Source organism: Equus quagga, chromosome 4 (genome assembly GCF_021613505.1).
Source record: "Equus quagga isolate Etosha38 chromosome 4, UCLA_HA_Equagga_1.0, whole genome shotgun sequence".
Lineage (NCBI taxonomy): Eukaryota > Metazoa > Chordata > Mammalia > Perissodactyla > Equidae > Equus > Equus quagga.
Window position 1 is genome coordinate 2914007 of NC_060270.1, and position 24778 is coordinate 2938784.

Here is a 24778-nt window from a genome sequence, read left to right on the forward strand (position 1 = left end):
AAATTTCTTAATTTATACTACTGAGGGGCTTTGCGGATTTTGAAAATCAGAGAGTTGAAGAAACCATTTTCATTTTATCTTCTGAGTGGTCAATCTCCAGTCTATGGTCAGCTCATTGTTTCATAGCATAAGGCATACTGGGAAAAATGTGAAAGTGCATGATCAAGAAGAGAGATTAGGTCTGTAAATCATTAAACTGAAGAGGCAGTCCGAAGTTGCAGAGCTGTTGGCTTAACAAGAATCAAGAATTACAGAACTTTTACACTGACATAACTTTTGGTAAATAAGTTATGCATGCCATAGTCAAAAAAGATTTATCGTGTTTCCCCTCTGTATTACTCTTTAAAATCTATCTGACTATCACCTGAATAAAACAGCCCTCCAGCTACAGCTTTAAGGGCGGTCTCACCCATGAATGGAAAACAAATCCAAATCCAGTGCTTGAGAATCAAAGTCTTGACAGAAATTCTTCTGAAGAGGTGGTGAAGAGTGAATTACACTATCTCCCAACCACATTTCCTAAAATATCCATATTTATATCATTCCCTACCAAACTTCTGCTCTGTAAAGCAGTAAGTAAATCTCTTCTCAAAATTGTCACTAATACCAGATATCTTTTTTCTATTCCTTTATTAAATTTTCTAAAACTTCCTTTCTCAGCCCGCTCTCTTCTCTCTTTATTCCCCCATCCCACCTCTCTTCTTGTCTCAGCAAATCTGAAAAGAACTTCCAGATCTCTTCAGAGAAGGCTGAGGGTGGAGGGACAGGGAATGCTGCACAGGTCATCCTTCTGTGTTTTGGGTCAGCCCACATAAATGGGAGCATTTGCACTCGCAGAGGGTACGAGTCCTGGCTTTGCATCAGCTAGAAATTAATTGCTTTGGAAAATAATTTCAAAATGGTTGGTGATGATCCTTTTCTGTATCTTTATATAAGGAAATTTATTATTATTTTTAAAGGTATTAGTATTCTAAGAATCAAAAACTTTTATTATCAGTTCACAGTTGGTGTCCATGTCTTTATGTAACAAAGAGTTAAGAAGCTGATGTATCACTTCTTTTAGTAGGATCACCTTAACTTTTCCAAGCTCAAATTCATTTAAGTAGAAGAGACTCAATATTTCTTCATGTTCAATCCAAAAAGATTTTACTGCTTTCTATATGAAGATTCCAAAAGAGAGAGGCATACGCTGCATCAAACTGATGGTGTTCTTCCATTAGGACGCCAGGCACTCATGTCACCTAACTTTTGGTTTTTATGATCAACATTTTCAACAAATTTCCAAACTTTATTATGTTCAATAAAGGGAGTGTAAACTTGATTTAGTTCAGTTTAACAAATATCTATGAGATGTCTCCTACACGCATAAAATTTTATGGCAAAAATGAGTTTGGCTGTACTGTTCTTACCTTCAAGTGACTCTTGAGCTTACAGCTCAGTGGTCAGAGCCTATTTGCTGTGGCTGCTGTGATTGCCATGTCCCTAAGGGTCAGCTCCTTCCATAGGACAAACATACACTAAACAAATAAATAAAACCTTGCCCAGTGGGAATCGGATTTTCAATCCCTATGGAAAGAAATTATGTTGGACCTCAGATCTCCTAGAACAGTCCACATTTCCTCCAGACAGTGGGGAGCATGCTTGCTGGATTCTCTAAGACAATCTCCCTTGTTAACAGTTGACGCCTCAGGAGTCACAGGTGGCAAGCTTTTCAGTTCCTGTGAAGCTCACTATCTCAAAGGTGCCTCCAATTCGAAAACATTAGCCATTTCTCAAAAACAATTCTGGAGTAATCTCTTGCCCGAGCCAATTCACTGGTCGTAGTAAAAGGAATAACAGTATGAACCTGCAATGGCTGCATAAAATTCTTTCAAACATGGTACATTTAACAGTGGAAGGGGACAATTACTTGTTACTAGATCTGATGTATTACTAGGTGAAACAAAGGAAAAGAAAAATCTTATATTGCAGAAAAGTAAATACCACATCTTTCTCTTACTGTTCCCTTAAAAAGCCAAGTATTAGGCAGGTATTTCAAAGATTTCTCAGGATAAAAATATATTTTTTATATTATAAGGGGATGTGACATGATATACATGTCTTCTGGGAAAAGGTCAAGATCCAGACGATACAGGTCATCAAAATGTGGTTTTAACTAATTCTCTTTCTTCTGACTAATAATTAGGTTCAAATTTCAAATTAATGATGGACTTATATAAAATGTACAATAAAGGATATTTACATCTAATTGAAAGACTTGGGTTCTTTGCTCTTAATTCGAAAGAGTTTTTTGTTCAATTGGCATTTACTTTTTTAGGATTTTAGAATAGATTTGAAAGTCTACCTTTAGCTTATGAGTGTTGATTCAAAATTACTGTATTTTAAAATGAAACAAAAAATTAAAAGAAAACTTTTCAATTACTAAAGGTAGCAAAGCACTATTAAAAAAGAATCAACTTCATCTTTTAAAAAAGAATCTGGCAAATACGAAGTTTTGTGTATCTCCTAATGATACCAAGTCACCTCCATTTTGTTATATTTTTGCACTTTGCCATTGAAAGTAAAGTTTCTTTCTAAACAAAACAAAGGAAGGTTCTTGCTTGAATTTGGTTAATTAGAGTACTGAATCTCTATCATTAAGAGAACTTTTGATTTGTTTCATTTAAAGGGAAAAATCTCAAAGAATTCCACTACCTCTAGATACACCTAATTCATCCTTAAGAATAACAAAGATGTTAAAGAAAAATTACGTGACAGATGAGGATGAAAGATAGCTCTGAACTGTAATATAAGGATGTGGTTTCTACTGTTGATTAGAAAATAAAGTACAGATTAACAACACAATTTCCCAGGAGTTGTAAATTAGAAAAGTGTCAGAGTTAGTGAAAATCTTCTCAAGTAAAGCTCTGTTCTCGTCCATATTTCTCCAATATTTGTAATCTCCGGCTGTCTTCAGCTGTCATAATAAACTCACTTTTGGTTAAGTTATCAATTCAAATAATGAATCAGAAAAACTGAGATGTGGCTTTAAAGTGTTTTACAAGATAACAAAGTGAGGCCAACCCTGCTCCAGGATTCCTATTTAGCCTCAGTCTCCATCTCATTAGCCCTCCCTGAAGGGAGAACCATCTTTATTCCACAATAATACAGTAATATCAAGAAGACTCCAAGGACATGAGAACCTTCATTTTTCATATATGTAATTCAAATTTTATATTTAGGCATTATTAACTTTGAAGATAGATGTCCTTGTTTTCATGGGTTAAATAGGGGCTTAGATGACAAGCAATATTGATGTGAATGCTTCTATACAAGTTTTTCCACATTTGCAGACCATCATTCTTAACAGTCTTAATTCGCCTCTGTTCTGTAAAGACTAAACATCGTTTAACTTTTTGAAACCAGGATAGATGTGAATAGTGCTAAATCATAAAGATGAGTAAACAATACACTTTCAAGATTTTTACCTAATTTAAAATGTACTCTTCTATTGCTTTTATAACCAATTAAAAGTCTCTCTTCTACATTTAGTAATTTGTAGAATTAAAGTATGCATTTAGATAGAAATTGCTTTTGTTAAATTTTTATTTACACATATCCTTAGTCAGAGAGAAGCCAGGATATAATTAATTCTATTAGCTCATTTTTCATACAAAGTAATAACTTTTGCTCTCTTTAGAATTATCTACCCAGTAATACCATTGGTGGTAATGAAGTTTTTCTTTGACTTTACATACTTTATTTATTGCCACATATTATTTTTGCCTTTAAAATAAATCTGTGTAAAACTATGGTCTTTAGAACTCTATGACAAAATCAGTGGCCACTCATTTGCTAACCAACTGTTTCCTCTGTCGGTGTGATTGATGGGAGCCTTGTTAAATTTAACGTGTTTGAATATCCATTGGTATGTTATCCACAGGCATTAGTGCAATATCTTCAAAAGTCTTTAAAACAAAACAGAATTTCATGGAAAATATGATAAACAATGACTGGGGCTTTTTTAAATTTCAGCACTCCTTGGAAAATAAGGTTTAATGTGGACAAATGTTTGTCATTGAAGTTTTCAATGTGATGCTTTAATGTTTAATGTGATGTTTTTACCCATTGCCATATATATGTATTCAAAGAATATTGTATTAATATATCTATACTATGCAAAAATCTCATTTTCTTCTTACAAGTATGGAGTTTTGATATAATTTTAGGTTTTTAGGTCTCCCAGGGAAAAAACCCAAAATGTGAAATGGGAGCATTTTTTTTGTGTAGTGCACAATACCTGAGCAGTCTTAACAAATATGAATATGTGTAGCTTGATTTTAAAGATTACCATATGTGCTTTATTTCTGATACATTAATCATTTTGTTACTCACACTCCATCTTAGATTGTGTCACTGAAAATTTGAATAACTACAGGATATAAATGTCTTTGGCATTTTTCACAAACTATACTTGGGCTTAATTTTTTATGTAGTGCAAACTTTGAAAACTTAATTTCGAATTTTGAAGGAATAATTGTAAATTAACAGTCTATGTTTCCTAAAATGTTAGTCATGTTATACCTCCTATAATAAGCTTATTTTTAAAAAATCAGAGGCAGAGCATGGATGCAGAACATGGAAACAGACCAAGTTCCATTAAAATTGAGGAAAAGACAAAAAGGTAATATAAAAAGGGGATTATGTTAAAACTATGACCTCATTAAAAGAAAACTATTAGAAATTAGAGAAAATTATGTCATGTTACTCTTACTGATAATTTTGAAACTAAAATTCATTTTGAGGATGGGAATCTCTAAAATAAACAAGTTCACTAATATTTGTTAAAATATATATTGGTATATAAAATTACAAAGAACTCTTACCAAAATATCAAAAATAGAAATTTATTTTAAAAAATTGTATTAATAGACCAAATGATTACAATTATTAACATTCCATACTACTAGTTCTTTTGATTTCTAAGATGTATATAATCAAAGAATTTGCCAAAAAAAAAAATACATCGAATACTGGACTGTCAAAGCACTTTATACATATTAATCACTCTCATTAGTAATTGAGTCTTTCCTTCTATTATTAAATGTAAAAACAGTCAATATCAATTGTAGATAAAAAGAATGGAGTGGAAAGAGTAGTCTTAGAATCAATTTATGCTTTTATACAGTTACATAAATCCAACACATAGTCTAAATGTTTAAAACATATGGTACCTATATATTAATTTCTGTTATATCTTATGATCTCTAAATGTTTATATTCTTTCGAGATTGTCTCTCTTTTCAGTTGTTTTAAGTATTAAACAAATGAGCTGCTTTATATTTTATATTTCCAGTCAGTCTCATAATGCTTGTAACTTTCCAATTCTCAAAGTTGAAGCCAAATGCCATAACATAGTGGCTAGAAGTTATTATTTTTGAAGTTACTCTTCTTTTACTTAATATTGGCCAGATATCTCATAAAGTCTGCTAGAGAAGGCAAACTGCTACTTTCTCATGAATGGAAATACAACAAAAATCCTCCACTGGACTTTGTGTATTCAAAATAGTGAGCATATATTTTTAGTTACTTTTCACTGCTTACTGTTTATTCAGTTTTTAAAATTTCACCAAAAGGGATGCTTCAAACAAAAGTGAAAAGTCATTCCATTTTTCTATAAACAGCTTATTTTCTTTAGAGTTTCCAAAAATCTCTTTGAGGAAGCAAAGAATTCCCCTTTCCCACCTTACAACTTTGATGAATGAAATAGTTGGGTATCTATAGTTTAATATGAAGAACAACAACAAATCATCATTTGTCCAGTCAAAGCTCTTTACACTATGGGGACCAGATATAACAAGCAAACAAACAAAAATCAAAGGAAGTCGTGCCTGTTTGCTGGTCCTAAATTATATAATTCCTAAATTACTGTGTATACATATAGAATGATTTAAACATATTTATCAGAAGTGCATTCATTCCATTAACCGTTTATTGCACACTATCATGTACCATGTCCTGTTCTAAGAACTGAGGATACGGTTGACCAAGAAAAGCAAAAGCCCCCGTCTCATGGATTTGACCTTCTAGTGGTAAAGACACAATAAAGAAATAGTGATGCGAGTTATGCTGATAATTACATTAATAATGTCACACAGCAGGACTGTGGCTTCTTTATATTAAGTGGTAAGGGAAATCTTCTCTGAGGATGTGATATTTAAGTTGATAACTGAACAGCATGAAGGCACTGGTCATGAGAAGATCTGGGGGAAGCACACTGCGGCAGAGGGAACGGCTTAATGTGTGCGAGTTTGGAGTGTTCGAGGGTGGAGACAACAGTGTGCTTGGTACACAGCAGATGAGCCAGAGAGAGACAAAGATGAGACACGGTCAAAGGACATTTATGAGGCTACGGCAATAGTTCAAGCAAAGAAATGGTGACTTTTGTTCAAGTGGAAGTAGTGATGATGGAGACAAGCGGATGGATTTGAGGTATGATTGAAGACAGGGCTTGCTAATGAATTGGGTATGAGGGATGAAGAAGAGAAAAATCAAAGGTAAATTCTACATTTGGGGAATGAGAAACTGAGTTGATGGTGGTGAAGAAACGGGTTTGGAGGGAAAAGTCAAGAGTTTAGTTTTAGCCATGCAATGCCTGAGATGCCTGTTAGATATTCAAATGGAGGTATCGAGTAGACAGCAGTATAGGAGAGTTCCAAGGAGCAATCAGGGCTAAGCATCAAGATTTGGAAGTCATCAATATATACATGGTATTTAAAGTTTTGAAATCACCTAGGAAAAGGCTACAAGATAGAGAAGTAGGCCTGGATTGAGGTCCAGGACATTCCAATATTTAGAAGTTAGGCAGAGAATTAGAAGCCAACAGAGAACACTGAGTATAAGGTAAGGTAGAGAAAAAGGAAATACAATTGGTCATCTGGATTAAATGCTTTTAAGAAGTCAAGATCAGAACTAAGAAATGGCCATAGGGTTTGGCAACATGGAAGCTATTAATGACCTCGACAAGAGGAGTCTCTATGAAGTAGTGAAGTCAAAGCCTGAATGAAGTGGATTAAGAAGATATTTTAGGAAAGAAGGTGGAGTCAGTATCTATAAACAACTCTTTCAAGAAGTTTTACTGCAAAGGAAGCAAGAGAAATAGGGCAGTAGCTGGAGGGAGACGTGGGGTCAAGAGAGGTTTTGGTTTTGTGTGTGTGTGTTTCTAGAGAAAGGATGCTAGAGCATATTTATATGCTGATGAGAATGACCTGGTAGAAAGGGGGAAACTGATTATCCAAAAGAGAATATAATTATAGAAAAGGCCTTGCGAGGTAAACGGTTAGGATTCATAGTATAAGCAGGGAGGTTAGTTTCGATGAGAGGAAACAGAACTGCCACGGGAGGGAAGGCAGAGCGTGCAACATGCAGGTAGGCTGGTAGATTTGTGGTAGAAAGCTGTGGTAGGATGTTAACAGGTGAGTAGTTTTATTTTACCAAGATGAGATGAAAATCAATATGGGGAGTGGGAAAGGAGTATAGGTTGGAGGAGAGAGGTGTAAATAGTTGGGAAAGAGAACATAGATACAAATACATGTATATATACTTACATGCAGTCAAAGGGCATTTGTGTGTATGTAATACACCATAGGAAAAAGACCTATTGTATATATTATTTTAAAGCCATTTTTACTAAATATTTTTGAGACATCTTATTTGAAAGAACTGCAACTGAATTCTCTGCTTTCCAATGACTCTGATAACAGAATCCTCTTTTCCATGGCGTGGATTGAGGAAATCTCAATATCATAGATACTTCTCATGTTTTGTTACTTATTTTTGTCTATTACAGTGTAAAAGGCAGAAACATTTTGTAGCTATTCTAATTCAAAGCCTATGAAAATTAAAATTACTTTAATCCTGAAAGATGTGTACTGTATACTCAAGCTGTCAGCTTCTTCAAAATACTGTTTTGGAGGGTTTTGAGCCCCCATCTGAATTAAAAAAATAAACAAACAGGCTCTAATCGTTTAGTAAAACAATACTTTTATATTGTTTTGTTTTCATATGAAAAACATCAGTACCATCTATCATTTAGGAGAAATACACAGGCAACATGGTGGTTTTGTTCACTGTGCCCTCCTTGTCCCGCAGGAAGGATGTGATCTTGTTGTTGTGCTGGGAGCTTTATTTCTGGGTAGGCTGTATCTAATTCAACGTGCTGGCATTTATAGGCGCATACCTATTCCTTGGATTTGATGTACAATCAGATTGTGAATAACGGAACAAGATTGCTCTCCATTTTTTGCTGTTTTAGCACAGCCAAAAACATAAATATATATGTACATATAAATATTTATTTGATTAAACACAATATTTAAATGACCATGTCAAATATTAAATGGTAGATGGCAACAGTTGCAGCATATTCAAAATAATAGTTATAAAAATCTTGGGGTTGGCCCGTGCCCGAGTGGTTAAGTTCGTACTCTCAGCTTTAGCAGCCCAGGGTTTTGCCTGTGCGGACATGGCACCGCTCATCAAGCCATGCTGAGGCGGCATCCCACATGCCACAACTAGAAGGACCCAAACTAAAAATATACAACTATGTACCAGGGGGCTTTTGAGAGAAAAAGGAAAAATAAAATCTTTAAAAAAAAAAATTTGTAGCACAAATCCTAAAAAGTTTACTAATTTAATACTAAATGGTACATTAATATAAAATACCCAGAGAATACGTGTCTAGGTTGAGACGCTTAATCCTTCAGAGAGCAGTATCTGACTCATGAAAAACTGCAGCTGAAAACATTTTCTCTTCCTCTAAGTATGAATGATTTTTAAAATGTATCTCTTTGTAACCTGTCATAAGGTTACTTACCATCAATTATGGATTTAGGACTGTACCTATCAACTCTTGCAAAAGGGGGAAGATCTCTTTGTGAGAAGAGGGACGTGCGGCACCGTATTTTTTCCTCTGGCGTTCCATCACTATTTAGAGCTTCAGCACAGGCCTTCCACTCAGGTTCCTCACAGCTATGTCCTCTTTTCTGGTTGTATCACCATAGGATAGAGAGAGAAACACAGTAAAAGGGTGTTAACAATAAAACTGCAATCCTACCTATTATCTGCTTTACTCTAACAGTGAAGTATCCAGACTCACTTGAAGGTGGTATAGTTTTCATCTTATAAAAATCTGCTGTAATATTCTGATGTTCCATGTAAATTTTCATGTGCTGGCATGCCTACAAGTTAATAGTGTGATAGAATGCTCGCGCTCAGTGAGGGATTGTTCGTGAACTGCATTACATATGTCATCTATCGACGTGCTGAAAGAATATGGTGTTTAGCAAAACTACCTGCTGAGCAACATAATAAGATTTTTGTACAAAGTACAAATTACTAATTATTGTATTTTATTTTTCTATGATTTCCTAAGAGGCATTATCAGGGTCTTACAGATGGAGTAAGCCTGTTTATTAAAATATCTATTAGCAAATAAAAGTTACAGTTCTGGTGGTTGAATTTGTGACTTTTTTGTATTGTTGTATTGATGCGTATTTAATATAATTTATTTTTCAGTCTATTGAATCTAGATGTTCATTAGATACATTAGTAATTCTGGATACAAAATCATAGCTAATTTTTCAAAATAACGTCATTGAGGTCAAGACATAAATTCACATAAATCACTATAAATAGTTGGCACATATTTTTGTAGTGATTTTATATCAGCAAAATACTTTCTGAGACTCCAGGAAATTAAATCGTTCATTGCAGAGATAATATTCTACACAAATTGCAGATGACCAAAAGATACACATAATGTCCAACTGTTCAAACAGCTTTAGACTATCAATATTCATTCCAAAAACTTCCCATAAATCACAAATCAGGGATTTTCTACATTCTTTTAAAAAACATAAAAGTATCCTGAATTAATCAGAATAGATATCTCTCATTTCTTTTATAATTCTTTTACTACATTTCCAAAAGCCAGTATGAAATCAAACCTAGTAATAAAGTATCTGAAACTTTCTTCTCTTATACAGGTATCTTAAGAAGCCTTCAGAAAATCACCTATCATTTCTAAAGCTTCTTATTCTCATAATAAAATGAAGAGAGCCACACTATCTTCTTAAATCAAGTGGAACAATTTTTATGCTGAGCCTGAGTGCACTCCTGAGAGCTGTTTCAGTTGGCAAAGCACCAAAATAGCAGATTCAACGATATGAAATATTTATGGTTTTTTAAGATTGATATTTTCAAAACCGGCATTTTCTACATTATTGAGTAGATAAGTAGAGTAAGTTTCATGACCACTATTTCATCTCTGACAATAATAAGCCATGACATCATCTACACTTACCTATTTACTTAGCTGATTTTTTTTTGTAAAACAATTATGTATCCGCCTAAATTTCCTGAAAAGTTGGATACCCAATCTCCCCATTACATTTCCATTTTCATCAAATGTTTTGTACTAAGCAAATATAGAACTCAACCTAGGGGCAGAAAAAAGCAACTCCAAACAGGAAAAATTAAGTCTGTCTGCTAAAGTTTTCCGAAACACAAGATTTCTGCTTATTTAAAGAAAAAAAATGTGTCAAGTTATGACTATAAGCAAATTAGCTTCCATCTCTTATCAAAGTGAGTCACACAGAAATTAATCAAGACCTCCCTGTAGATGCATTCCGAGTCAGAAGTGCAAGGACAGCACTGAAACATCCTACCCATGTAATAAGGAGTTCAGAAGAGGAAGACAGGAAAGTGCTCACTAACACCCACTGGGCGCAAACACGCACAGTGTACGCTTCCGTTAGCTAGTCCTCAAAACCACCAGGTGGGAGAAAGCCGCAGCGCAGAGAAGGGTCACCTGGCCGCGGCCACACACTAAGGCAGAGCCTAGTTCCAGACTCCACTTTCACAGGCACACGTGTAAGCCAGTTCTTTTGGACACGCCACTGTAGGGGTTTTGTTTTGTTAGGTTTTGCCTCTCGGCAGATTCACTGGCTCAGATCACACTTTTCCCCATTGTAAAAATAATGTAACCACATTTGAAAATCTGGAAAATTTTCCAAAATTAAGTTTCCAAGATCAACTTTCCAAGTTAACCATATCTGAGACTTGGAGAAGTAACAGGAACGGCACCCCCTGACCATGCCGTGCACGCCTTCCACGCTTCCCTCACCCCGAATGGGCCGCCTCAACCAGCAGGACAAGGAGGGGGCGGCGGAGGGGGTCCCCGCGCGGGGCGTGGGGACAGGGGATGAAACCCCGCTGCGAAGACGGCCGAGCCGCGCACGCCACTCTCCGCGGGCGGGGCTGGCGGGCGAGGCCGACTGAAGGTGGACAAGGTTCCTGGACGTTCACAACTCCGGCCGCGTCCGTCCGCCGGAAAGCGTCGGGGCAAAAGGCGGAGAAACGCGCGGTCGCAGTGTGCTCCGCGGAGGCGCGATCGCAGCACCCCCGGGGCGAGAGGATGCTCGAAGCCCCCGGCCATCGACCCCCTCCCGACCCCGCCGGGGATTCTGCGGCCGTCCTCCGTCCCCGGAGACCCCACCTCGGGGACTTGTCCTCGCGGCCCGGCACGCCCCCTTCCCCACGGACGCCCGGGCCCTTCCTCCCCGCCACGTTCGCCGCTCGGCTTCTCCCGACTCCGGGCCCGGGGCTGTGGGACCCCGGGCGACTCCGCGACCGTCCCGCCCTTGCCGGTGTCGGGTCCTGAGGCGGCGGCACTCCCGACAGGCCGTGCGCCCCCGCGGGGCCCTCGGCCTCTCGCGGGAGGCAGCAGTCCCCCGCACCCGGCTCGCACGCCCTTCGGTCCCCCTTGGCGAGCCTCGGGCGCTTCCGGGAGCTCTTCGTCAGTCCGCCGGAGCTCCGCGCCGACTCGCGGAGCCCCGGGGGGCGTGGCCTCGGACCGGAAGGCCCTCCGGTTGCCAGGGCAGCGCCGCGCGCCCGGCCCGCCCCCGATGCTCCGGCCGCCGGTTGGCGGCTCGTGGGGCGGCTGTGCTCGGACCCGGGCTCCGTCCCGTGGGAGCACCGAGAGCAGGGCCGGGACGCCCGCACCAGACTCCGGCCCGGAGGCGCGCCGAGCGAGCGATCCCTCCCGCGCCGCGCCCCGGCTGTCGCCGCGTTTCCGCCGGGCGGTGGTTCCCGAAGACCGAGGGCTGGGCGGGAGCAGCGGGCGTGCGCGGTGAGCCGGCGCGGGCCGAGGGGGGGTGCGTGCGTGCTTGGTTGGTTTTAACGCTGCCCAGTGTGGGCGTTTGTATTTGGTGTGTGGGAAGTGTCATTGAAATGTCACCATCAAAACGGAAAGCCGAGTCAACATGTGTATTTGGGGTGGGAAGGGTGTGCTATAATGCACTCTAGAAACGTTTACAAGTTTCCCGAGCGCCCTGCAGGCGGCTTTCTAGGCCCGACCACCCGCTCTCTGCAGCTTAGGGTCCAAGCTCTTAACTGGATAGCATCCTGCGTCTTGAGGACTGCTGGCGACCAGTTAATCCTTTAGAAAACAGTTTCTGAGATAACAGCCGGGAGATTGGGATTGGCTGGTGTGCAGAGAGACGAAAGCGGTCAGATAAGAAATTGGGAAGATAGAGGGGAGCCAGACGGTGAACAACCTTAAAAGATGCGCATAGGGTTTGGACTTAATTCTGGAAGCCGGTAGTTCTCGATAGTGACTGTACATCAGACACACTGTGTAGCTTTTTAAAAACAGATGCCCTGATCCCATCTTCAGAAGTACTAATCCAAGAGTTGATTCCAGTGTGCAGCCAGGGTTGAGAATCATGGCTGTAGGAGTAGAGCTACAGGAAACTTTAATTATATCTCCCACTGTGAACCTAGGACATGATAAATAAATCTTGAGTGGCTTGAATTATCTTTTATTTCCTTCTTTCACACATGCAAAAAGTAAACTTACAGAGTGTATAATTACTAAGGAATAGAAGGACGTATGAGGCTGTATGATAGTTGTTTATAATCAGTAAATGTAATTACATCTTTTAGAACAACTGATTTCTCTTTTAAATTGTATGTCCCCAACTTTTTCAGTAATAAGCATTAGGTCTTTGATAAACTATGAAAAAGGAACGGACACAATTCGAGGTTCTACGAAAAATGAATATTGAGGTATCAAGCTTTTGACAGTTGATGCCTTAGAGTAGATGCCCACAGGGGGATTATATGAGAAGTAGTCATATTTTTAAAAATCTGTTCAAAATTGTATGGGAAACAGAAGCTTTTATAACAATATATTTAGTACAGTAAATAACAAAGTGAGTAACAGCAAATTTACTTTGAATTAAAATGGTCTGTGTGAACTGTTTCATGATATCAGAAGGCTAACTTAAAGTAGATTCCGCAAATGCCTATCCTTAAGCTGAGATTTAAAGGAATGGGTTGAGTGAGATTTTAATGTCCAACACAAGGAGAAAAGTTGATTCGAGTGACCCAAATGGAGGACCTGAGATCAAACTCATCCGTTGGGTAAGACAGTGTGGCTCTGTCTCAGGCCCCATGCTTGGATGGGGCACTGACCTGCTCTTTTCTGCGCGTCATTGGAATTCAGTTTTGAAATTTCCATCCATAATGATCTCCCAAGGGGCCCAAGCAAGTCGACGATGCAGCCTCCTTTCAGATGGAGTTGTCTTGGAAGACTTATGGTCTAAGTTGCTGCAGCCTCACATCCTTCAGGGTCTGGCCTGGCCTGGGATGATATGGGATAAAAAGTTCTGAAGGAGCTGTGAGATGGCAGGCTTCCAGAAGCTTAGATGGAGATGAGAATAAATAAATGAGATGAGATTAATATTCCGAGAGCTTTGGAAATGATGGTCCAGAGAGTAATAGGAAGTAGTTGGAACACAGGTGTATGGTGGTTGCTACTGTACTCGTCCCTGTAGCACCTGAGGGCTGGCAAAAGGGGCGTCTCTCTTCTCCCACCGCATGGTAGTGTTCTGGGAGGTGACGGGCCCAAAGGGAGCCCTATGGAGAGTTCCATATGGACACCTTAGAAAAATATGAACAGCCAGAAAATTGCCATATAGCACCAGTGTGTCATCAGCAGTTGTGTCTGACTTCAGAGTACTTCTGTGTTTGGGTTGCTGATGGAGTTTTTTTTTTAAGTTGGCATTGGTAGGATTTTTGTTTTCCAAAGAGAGAATTAATACACAAATAAATAAACACTTCCGGGACAAGTTAACAAAGAAACTTTTATAGTATTTGAAAAAACTAGAGTAAAAGCTAAGATTAGTACTTACTTTCTTATTCTTTATTAGTATACCTTTTAAAGTTCTTTTAAAATAATACTTAACAGGATATTTCAGATAAGTTTTAACAAAACACATTTATTAAGGTTCGATTAAATTGTGTGTATTTTATACATAACCTTCTTCCTAAATGGGTTTGTGGTGACTCACAAAGATGTATATAAGGACTAAGGGAAAATTAAGGTAAATATATCAGTTAGGATTCTTTGTTTCTACTGATAGAAAACACAGCCTGAGCTGGATGTAATCAAGCAAACAAACAAAAAGAGTGACTTTAATACTTAGTACTTCATATTATTGCAAAATATAGCAATGGGCTGGCTTCAGAAAAAGATTTAGCTAGTGGCTCAAATAATGTAGCCAAAATCTAATTTTTCTCTATTTTTTTGGTCTGCCTTCTATTTTCTAAGCTTCAGCATCAGGCTCTCCATGAACGCCGTTGCCCAGACATTGTTCCAGATTTCCAGAAAAAGCAGCAGATATTTTCAAGTATCATGAATGGCAGACTCCACATCATACTGAGTTTAATGACATTTTCTTCTTAAATATTATAAATTACAATGAGAAATGTACAGGTATTTCAAGGGCATTATTCTGTGTTGCCAGGGGTTATAAGCTGCCAAACTGCATTTCAGTTAAGGCTCCTTTCCAGTAATCAGCTTAAACTCGGTTTACTAACGCAAAGCTACATTGACATAGTTTTCACAACATCATTGTGTCTGTAAATGATTAAAATTTTTGATACGGATGCTCATATTTTCCAGACTCACGGTGCCTGTGGGTAATATATCTTTCTTTTGCCTGACTTGCAGCTGGTTTGTCAATGTTGGAGTCACATTATGGGATTGCTAGACAGACTCTCAGTGTTGCTTGGCCTGAAGAAGAAGGAGGTTCATGTTTTGTGCCTTGGACTGGATAATAGTGGCAAAACAACAATCATTAACAAACTGAAACCTTCAAATGTGAGTATCTTTGTTAGATGCTTTTCTTGTTTTCTGCTATAGAAAGTTACTGTGAAGAATAGTTTGTTTGCCATTATAACTTCATGTAATCATATTATGAAATCCTTGTAGTAGCCTAAAGTGGTATGTATCGGTCAGCCGTAGTTTGCAGTGTACCCTTTATGTGGGTATACAGGTACATTTTGATTATTTAAACTTGAATATTTTCCAAATGCCTTTTTTTCTCAAAATATCTTCACAGATTTGCTGAGTTTGTTTTCAGGTAGCATTGCCTTCTTTTTGGCTCCTTCCTCACAAGAGGAGCAAAACAAAGGGAAAGTGACTCATTTTTATAGGTTCCTGACAGTGTGATGTGCTCCCCGTCAGCAGTGAGCAAGGTGATTTTAAGCCATTTAAGTAATAAGTAGGTGAACATATTGTTTTAATAGCTGGACAGTGTATAAGCTAGTACATTCTATACATGATGCAGAAGTTAAAGTTAGATTCTGCCTCATGTAAAGAAAACCCACATGACACTGGACTAAATAAGAGAGAGGCCTCTTTTTCTATCATCTAAATAAGCCAGAGGAGGGATTCCAGGGCTGGTATAGCAGCTATGTGGTCCCAAGAGATCCAGGCATCCTCTGTCTTTCCACTCTGCTATCCTTAGTGCCTGATCTCCACCCTCAGGATCTCCACATGGTCACCTTGGTTAACTATCATGTCTGTAGTCTTAAGTCTCAAGAAGGAGAAAAGAAGAGGGCAACAGAATAGGCCTTCTTGCTAAATAAGCCCTCTTGAAAGAGCCGACCCAGAAGCCCCACTAATGACTCTTACTTACAGCTCACTGGCCACCCCTATCTCTCCGTGAGGCTGGAATTTTTATTTTCAGAGCAGAAATAATAGGGGTCCTGTAAGTAAGACAGGAAGAATGAATATTGGGTAGGAAACTAGCATTTACAGTTATAAATACATTTATTTAGGTAAAAACCATTAATCACTTAATGACAATTGTTGAATAAAAGATAATATAGACTGCATACAGATAGGGCAAAAATTGGGAAGCTGGTACTGTTTTTGTTTATTTTTTTATATTTTTTTAATTTTTGAGGAAGATTAGCCCTGAGCTAACATCTACTGCCAATCCTCCTCTTTTTGCTGAGGAAGACTGTCCCTGAGCTAACATCCCTGCCCATCTTCCTCTCCTTGATATGTGGGATGCCTGCCACAGCGTGGCTTGACCATCCGTGCTAGGTCCGCACCTGGGATCCGAACTGGTGAATCCTGGGCCGCTGAAGCAGAATGTATGAACTTAACCACTGTGCCACCCAGCCAGCCCCAGGAAGCTGGTACTCTTAAGTACTCTTGGAGAGTGGGAAATGTTGCTGTTCGATATGGTAATTAAAGGTAGACAGAGAAAAAGACATTCTTCCTCAATAAGGAAAAAGGCCCAGATACATTGGAGTCTGTCTCCTGACCTAGGTGATTACAAGAAATTTCTTTATCAGTCCTTAAGAGGAAGATATAGCATCCTACCCAGCTGGATGGGGTCCAGAAGTGAATTTAGAGAACCACAGATGTCTGGTGAAGTAGGACCCTACCTGCCTGTGCCTGGGTGCGTAATCATGCTGTGGACTGGCTGTCACTAGATCCACCTGGGCTGCAGTGACTGTGAGCTCTATCTGCACAGGAGCCGTAGGTGCGCAAGATTACAAGGGAGTGTCCTTAGGTAAGGGCCTGTTCTACAGGAGGCCTTTCCATTTTCTCCACATCAAAGAATAGTCTCAAAAGTAACTTTTTGGGGGGGGGGCGGTAAAAGTAGTCTCAAATAAGTGCAAAGTTATTGAATCCAGAGCCACAGTTAATAGCCCCAAAATAGACCGGCCCCTCAGTGCCTACTATACTCGCACTGTCAGAAATAACTTTCAAAGAACAAAATAGAAATTATAGTCTCCTCTTTTGTCGTCCCCAACAGTGTAGTGACCTTCTGTCCCAGACATGGTTATTACCATAGGAATAATCTTTGCTATGGATGGGAACAACTTTTTCCCCTAAACAGGGTTGGTCTTTTGAAGACTCTTGCTCTTATTTTTTAACTTAGTTATGGATTTTTTTTCATAATTTCTGTCATTTCTAGGGAATTGAGGCAGAAAGGGAAGGAGACAGCCTGTGCTCAGTCTGTCATCTTGAAATATTTTAATACCCTGTTTCAGACTGGTCTTGTGAAGGACGTATTGACCCTGCCTAACTTACCACATTGGTCAGGGAGAGCCCCAGGAAAACCCTGGTACAGAGCTAATAACTGAGGCTTTTTAATTAATCTTCTACTGCCTTCCAACATCCCTGCCTCTCTGCTACATCTGGTCAGTTATGGAACCAGCCTCAACAGCTCCTGGGCTATTTTAAGGGGATCACCTAATTGCTGACACCACTTCCTGAGCCTTAATCTTTGGGCAAATATCCTGTCTCCTCGTAACGATTCACCTCTAGATCCTGAGAGCAGAGTAAGTGTCTTTGTTTTTTTTTTTTTAACTTGGTGATAATAGACAAGAGGCCGCTTGAAATGGGACTTAGGCCCCAAAACCTCTGTCACTCAGGTAGAGATGTAACACTCGCTTCCTCCCTGCCTTCAAACCTAAAAAGAGCCTCTGGTGAGCTTATGTCTACTATTAGAAACATTATTCCTAATGAATTAAGTGAATTATAGAAATCTACAATGCTCTTAGGGAATGTCTTGTAAAAAAAATTGCAAATCTTATTTATAGTAATCTCTTATTTTTTTGAGATTAAAATCATTTTCTATATAATTAATACTTACTGGACCCAAACTGGATTTTAATATTAAGCTATCTTAATGTTTGTTTATTGTCAATATATTGAGGTTGCTGGTGTCTTTTAAACTGATGAATAGGGAGAGAGGGGGAACATTTTAACCTGTTCACTCTTTTCAAGAATCTGGTCTTAGCTGTTATTTTCTTAGAGATGTACTTTATGAACACCTTTCTGTTAAAATTCCCATTTTCCCCCCATTCCCCGACATAAATGCTCTTATTCTGTCAGATCATCCAGTTATACATTCTCAGCATTTGAAACAATTTGAAATTATGTTGTATATTCAGTTGGTAACTTGTTTATTAAATTTTTCCTCATAGTAAATTTAAATTCCACAAGAGCACAGATCTTTTGTTATTCAACACTGCGTCCTGATTACCTAGAATATTGCTTGATACTTAAGTATATTTTTGGATGAATGGACTGATGGGTGATTTCTTTATTTTCATTTTTCGGCAGGGAATGATGACTGATGGCACCAAGGATGTCATTTTCAGCACTTAATGACACTAATCAAATAGGGTCTCTCTCAGGAATCTTGTTCTATTTTTGTTGATGTTTGTCTATCCCTGGGCTGTCTCAGATGGTTTGCTCCACTTAGGTTGTAATTCCTACACTTTTTGCTTGCTTTGCACCATTCACTGTCTGATTTAGAGAATGACTAAATGTTTTATTCCTGGATAGAGCAGGGACAGATGAATGTTGGAGACTATCTTTTGCAATTCCTTAGAAGAAAATGAATACCACTTGAATCTGGAAGTCCCAGGTCACATATCTTGTCCTATCCTGATTAATTTGTGCAGTTTCTACTTTCTAATTATCTTACATTAGAACTTTAGAAGTGAGGGGAAGAAAAGAAAGTTGGTTAATTTTATCCCTCTTAAGCAAAACAGCAAGTTAAAGGGAGATTCTCTGGAAACAAAGAGTTTGCGAAGCAGCCGGGTGATGTTGGAGGGCTAGGTGAATGTTCTCATTGCAATGGGGGAGACAAGCCTGCTATCTTGAGGCATACTTTCTGAGCTGTCTTTAAACTTTTGACTTCCTCACTTTTTTATTTTTCGTATGTTTTCCTAATAATAATAGCGGATACTTTTATCACATGATTGGCACATGAAAACCCTTAAAATCAGAACAGTGGAGCATTTTGGGACAACAAAAATTAGGAAACTCTTTATTCCAAAGTTTGTTGTGTATTGAAGGAACCCTAAGGTACGAGGCAGGAATCTGAATTGCAGGGAGTAAATTCTGTCTACCATAAACAGAAGAACACTAGGCAGCTCGTAGGATGGGAGGAAAGCGGAATAAACAGCCGTCAGAAGGCCACCCAGGGCCGCTCTGCAGAGGCCTTCTCCCCGGCACATCGCTGCTGAGGTGACTAGCACCAGGGCTTTCAGCTTCTGCCTTTCCATCTGAGTTTTGAGTTTCCAGAAGTAGACTACCAAAGTGAACATATGCTGTGGGGCAGCAGTTTCCCCTCTCCTCCTCCTGTTTTCACATGAAAGCAGCAAGGTGAACTGAAGGGGTTATTTTTTAAGTTACACTTGTGGGAGTGTGGAGAAAATTGGGGGCGAGACTGAAATCAGGGAGTATAATTATAATAACAGCAAATATTTGTGGAGTATGTACAGTGGGCCAGACACTGTGTTGAGTGTTTGGCATCAGTTAACTCATTTAATTCTCATGATAACTTTATGAGTTAAGGGTAATAATAATGTGTTTCACATTTGAGAAGACTAAGGCTTAGAGAAGTTGCGTAACTTGTCTAAGGGAGCACGTGATTGGGTAGGAGTCATTAGGAGACTGTTGTAGTCGCTCACAGCAGGAAACGGGGAGGCCTGAATAGTGAGTGAGCTGAGGGGGTGGTGTTCTGTGGGGGGCGTGGGAAGGGAGGAGTCAAGAATGACTCCTAGGGTTTTGTTCAGAAGGAGGCATTTGATGAGGTAGGTGGTCACTGTGAGGCTTGTCACTGCCTGCGGGACTTGGCGGCAGGTCTCCTGCTGTTCCCTTGCCCCGGCAGTCTTTTCTCCACACACGTTCCCCACCACAGCCTCGGGCCCTGACTCTCCTGCTTGGTTGCAGACAGCCCTCTCCCTTCCTCAGGGCACCTGAGACAGACAGGCTTCCTGGGGGGTATGTTCCTTCATGTCTTGGGGTCATTGTGCTGGCTAATCCCTCTGACTGGAATGTTGTTTGCCAGGATCTTGTCGTAGCTTTTCCCTGTCTTGATATTCACTCCTGGGTCAGATGTTGCCTCCTCAGAGAGGCTTTTCCTGGGCACCCTTCCTCCATGCCCCAGGCCAACCTCCTCTTCCCGGTGGCCTCCCACCCGGTCACCTTTCATTGCCCGCATCACTGCCAGAAGTTGTGTTCATTCGTAACCTAGTTATTTATTGCTGTTCACCTCCTCTGCATCTTCAGCTCCGGGAGAGCAGGGCCCGTGTATATGCACCATCTAGACATGAGGACTGGCCTCCATAGCGTGTATAAACTCAATAAGTATGTGATGGAAGATTAGAAAGTCCTGTGTGTGAACGAACTCAGGGTGACTCACCAAACCACGTGAAGTCCTTGGCAACTTCAGCAAGCCACAAAACGTGAATTAAGACACACATGTTATGCAGATTCCTTATTAGTAAATCTTAAACTTTAAAGAATTCACACAGTTATCCCGTTGCAAAAATTGTAATTTTGTTTAATCCTCAGTGGCAGATTTTAGAATTGGAAATCTGGATGCTTTCTTTTAACTTGACGAAAAATTTTTCTTTGGCAATTGCAAATTTCTAAACTTTATGTTTTCTCTTAAAGGCTCAATCTCAAGATATAGTTCCAACGATAGGATTCAGCATAGAGAAATTTAAATCATCCAGGTAATTCACTTTATTATACTTGTGACTAAGAAGTTGTGGGTGAAAAATGATAATATTAGATCTACCTACTCATTCCTCCTACGCTTAGAAAAAGAAATTTGTTGTTTCAGAAGCCTGTAGGCATTAAAATATTTGTACCACTGCCTCTGGATTTTTTTTTTCAGAATTTAGAGTTTAGACAAACTCTGATAATGTCGCTAGCAAAGAAAACATCTCTTTTTATATGTTATCCATTGCAAAATCATATTTATATTCAATAAATTCATTTTATGGCACTTGAAGATTGGCCCAAGTTGAATATTGTGTATTCAAGGGTGGTTTCTTTGATTGAAAACAATTTACAATTTTAAGTAAAAGTTACATTTTAAGTTAGTAGCTTATAATGTCCTGTTTTTGTTGTTGTTTGTTTTTCTTTTTTTGTAGTTTGTCTTTTACAGTGTTTGATATGTCAGGTCAAGGAAGATACAGAAATCTCTGGGAACACTATTATAAGTAAGTATATTTGTGAATATTACTTAACTATATGGTTGTATTTTAATAACAGAAATGATCAGAAATCTAAAAGATTACATGGGCTGGGTTGCAATGTTTGTTTTTTTTCCTATAATTTAAGCACATTTCCTAATTTTAAAAAAAGTACAGTCATACTTGACATTATTTCTCAAATGCTTCATATCCTTCATGACCTTGGGCCTTTGCAGGTACTGTTTCTGTTTTTAACACTCTGTTCTCCCCTATTTCTCTGCAGCTCAAGGTTCATATCTTAATGCTTTAAAGACTAGCTCAAAATTCACCTCCTCTGTAAAGTGTCAACTTAAAAGGAAATTCATCTATTTTACCCTCAAAATGAGTTCACTCAGGAATAGCCAAAAGAACTGCAATTTGGGATGTGCACACTATGGCAAACCCTAGGCAAATCCAGAAAACAAACCAAGGGCGCTGCTTTTGTAGAGGAAAAGGGAGAGAGGGAGGGGCTGCTCTAAAGGAAAGCCCATTGGGGGAGAGTGACAGTTCAGGGCAGCAACAGCTTCCCATTGGCTGAGCTGCGGTGTTTCTGATTGGCTGAGCCGTGGAGTTTCTCATTGGCTGAACTGTGGTTTCTCATTGGCTGACATGCAGCATTTCTCATTGGCTGAGCTGCAGCGTTTCTGATTGGCTGGGCTGTTGCCAGGAGGGAGAGAAACCTTCCTTCAGTAGTTAGGCAGCTGTGCTTCTGGTCCAGATGCCAGAGTCCATGTCTTCCTGTTTGGGGTAACTGCCTGGGGTGTGAGAGCCCCCCACAGGCCTTCCCTGTCCAGTTTGGCTAAGGTTTCTTTATCAGTTTCCACAGAAGTTTCACTGTTTTGCCCAGTCATGGTGCCCCCCATGTCCACACAGTACTCCGTTCACGTGTCTGTCATCATTGTGTACCACAGCTGCCTCCCTAATGGGATTGTGAACTTAAGGCCAGGGATTATTTCTAATTCAGATTATTTTTTCAAGGCCAAGTATGATGCTGGATAGTAAATATTTATAGAATAAATTTAGTTGAAATAACAGTGCTGTCTAATGGTTGACCTATTTGTTCTACAAGCATTCTAAACAAGATATTTTTCAGCATATGCAAATCAAGCTCTCACTAATTACTTCATATTAGCAGCTGCAAGGTGCTGGGATCCCGGTGTGTTGTACCCTCTTGAGGTTCACCGTGGTGTTAACGTGAATTCGTTAACCTGCAGTGCTGCCAGGCTCCTCCCTTCCGTAGACAGCATGTGGCTCACTTTTGGAGTCTGAAACTTACAAACAGCAGCCTTTGAGGAAATGCCCTCTTGTCACTGTCTGTAACTCTTGCCTTGAAATGGTATGTGATGACTGCCAGATCAGATTTTAATTTTGAGTGATTGATTCTTTCCTTTAACGTGGAAACACAGGACAGTGTATTCCTCGGATGTGAACCAGAGGAGACGTGTTCCAGGTATTCTTTTCAGTGAGTACTAATAGATTGAAGGCCTCTTTAAATCACGGAGATGCAGAGGAGCTCTGAAGTACAGAGAAAAGAGTGCTTTAGATTTGAGGATCCATTTGAACAAGGAAAAGAGGCATCTTGGTGGTATCCTGCATTAAATTCCCTGGGGAAATGTGACTGTTTTTTTGGTTTTGTTTTGTTTGGGGTGTTTTTTCAGGTAACTTGAGTTTTTAGTATAGAATTGTTTTTATTCCTCCTCTAATTAGTTGATAAATGATTCCCTTTTTTAAAAATGTATTTACTTCAGCTACTATTTTAAACATAACATTTATTTTAATTACAGGGAACAAAAACATAGAAAATAGTACTTCAACAAGAGGAAACTTTTTCTGATTTTAACTCCTTTTTCTTCAAAATCTTTTTGGAAGAAGTTAATGAATTCAGGAATATTATAGATAGATTGTAGATTGGTTAATATGGCTACTATTGAGAAGTCTACAATAATAGTAAACTTATTTCCTGTATCTCTATACTTTAACAATTATGAAAGAACAAGTACATTTTAATCTGTTAGACTGAAAGGGGTTAAAAAGATTAAGTCTACTGTTGGCAAAACAGGCCACTCTTACAGTGGAAATGTAACATCCTCTTCAGGGTAATTTATCAATATCTGTTAAAATGAAAAATGTTCATGCCCCAGCCATCATTTTTGCTTTGTGAAAAGTACAGTATCTCTAGGACTAGTGGGCAAAGATACAGAGAAGAATATGTGTTGAGCATTATTTGTACTGACATTTTTAATATCTCAATTATATAAAGAAAAATATTCTTAATAAAAATATGTGCTTAGTATATAGAGAGAGAAGAAAATTTATCAGTGGAATGTGCACCACACCATTAATGGCATTTGTTTTTGGAATGATAATATTATAAAGGAAGTTTATTTTGGCATTTATATGATTCTGTGATGTTAATTGTTATATAACTTTTGCATATTAGTCTTACCATTAAAAAAGAAATAAAGTATAAAATATAAGGAGTGCGCGTTTTGTAATGTTTGGAAAATATAGAAAAGAATATAAAAAATTGTTTTCCATAAATCTCACTATTAATAAATTTACCATTGTTAATCTCTTTGATATGTTTCCTCTTTTTTGAAATATATGTTTTGTACTTTACGTAATTGAGAAAGGAACCCTCTAAATTATGTACCATAGATAGATTTTTATCCTGCTTTTCCAATTAACATTCTATGGTAAGAGTAAATCAAAAAAAACAGGCAAAGAATACAAGTCTAACGGCTGCCCAATATTTTTTCATGTGCCTGTGCCAAAATTTGCTTAATCATTTCTCTATTTTGGGACATAAAGGCTATTCTCAGTTTTTGAACATTATAAACAAACCTTCGTGTAACATCTTGTTGCATAAATCTTTGTCATAGTTCATGTTTCCTTAGAATAAATTCCAGAAATAAAAGTTACTGGCTCAAAGCGATTGAACATTTTTAAAGCTCTTAATAGATATTTCCAGCTGTATCAGTTTCTGTATCTCCTGGTACTGTGTGACTGTGATGATCTGCATTTTTTTTAAATGATGGGAGAAAACAGTATTAAAAAGTTGTTCGATTTTTATATTCATTGATTACTAATGACATTGAACTTCAAAGTCTTAATTTATGGCCGGAATAAGTGATTCACAAAAAGGTATAAATGTCCAATAAATATATGAAAATATATTGAACTTCACTAGCAATTAATGAAAACCAAGTAAGATAATGTGCTATTAGAATGGCAAAAATGGAAAAGAATGATAACTGTGCTGGCAAGGGGGTGGGAAAAGCACTGGTAGTAGTATGAATTGATACAGTGTTTCTGGAGGACAATTTGTCAGTGTTTATCTGAAACTTTAAATTTTGTATGTATTCCTAGAAATTTTATTCCTTAGCACAAA

General features: G+C 38.7%; 1 protein-coding gene across 1 annotated transcript in view; it reads left to right on the forward strand.

Annotated features, from left to right (window-relative positions):
* The first annotated feature begins 11917 nt into the window (after positions 1–11917).
* The window catches only part of ARL6 (ADP ribosylation factor like GTPase 6), a 38732-nt gene continuing 25871 nt past the window's right edge, over positions 11918–24778 (forward strand). Inside the window, exons 1-4 of the mRNA XM_046659602.1 lie at positions 11918–12169; positions 15056–15205; positions 20822–20883; positions 21307–21375. Coding sequence (XP_046515558.1) covers positions 15083–15205; positions 20822–20883; positions 21307–21375 — 254 coding nt within the window. The 5' untranslated portion in view covers positions 11918–12169; positions 15056–15082. The remainder of the gene's footprint in view (positions 12170–15055; positions 15206–20821; positions 20884–21306; positions 21376–24778) is intronic.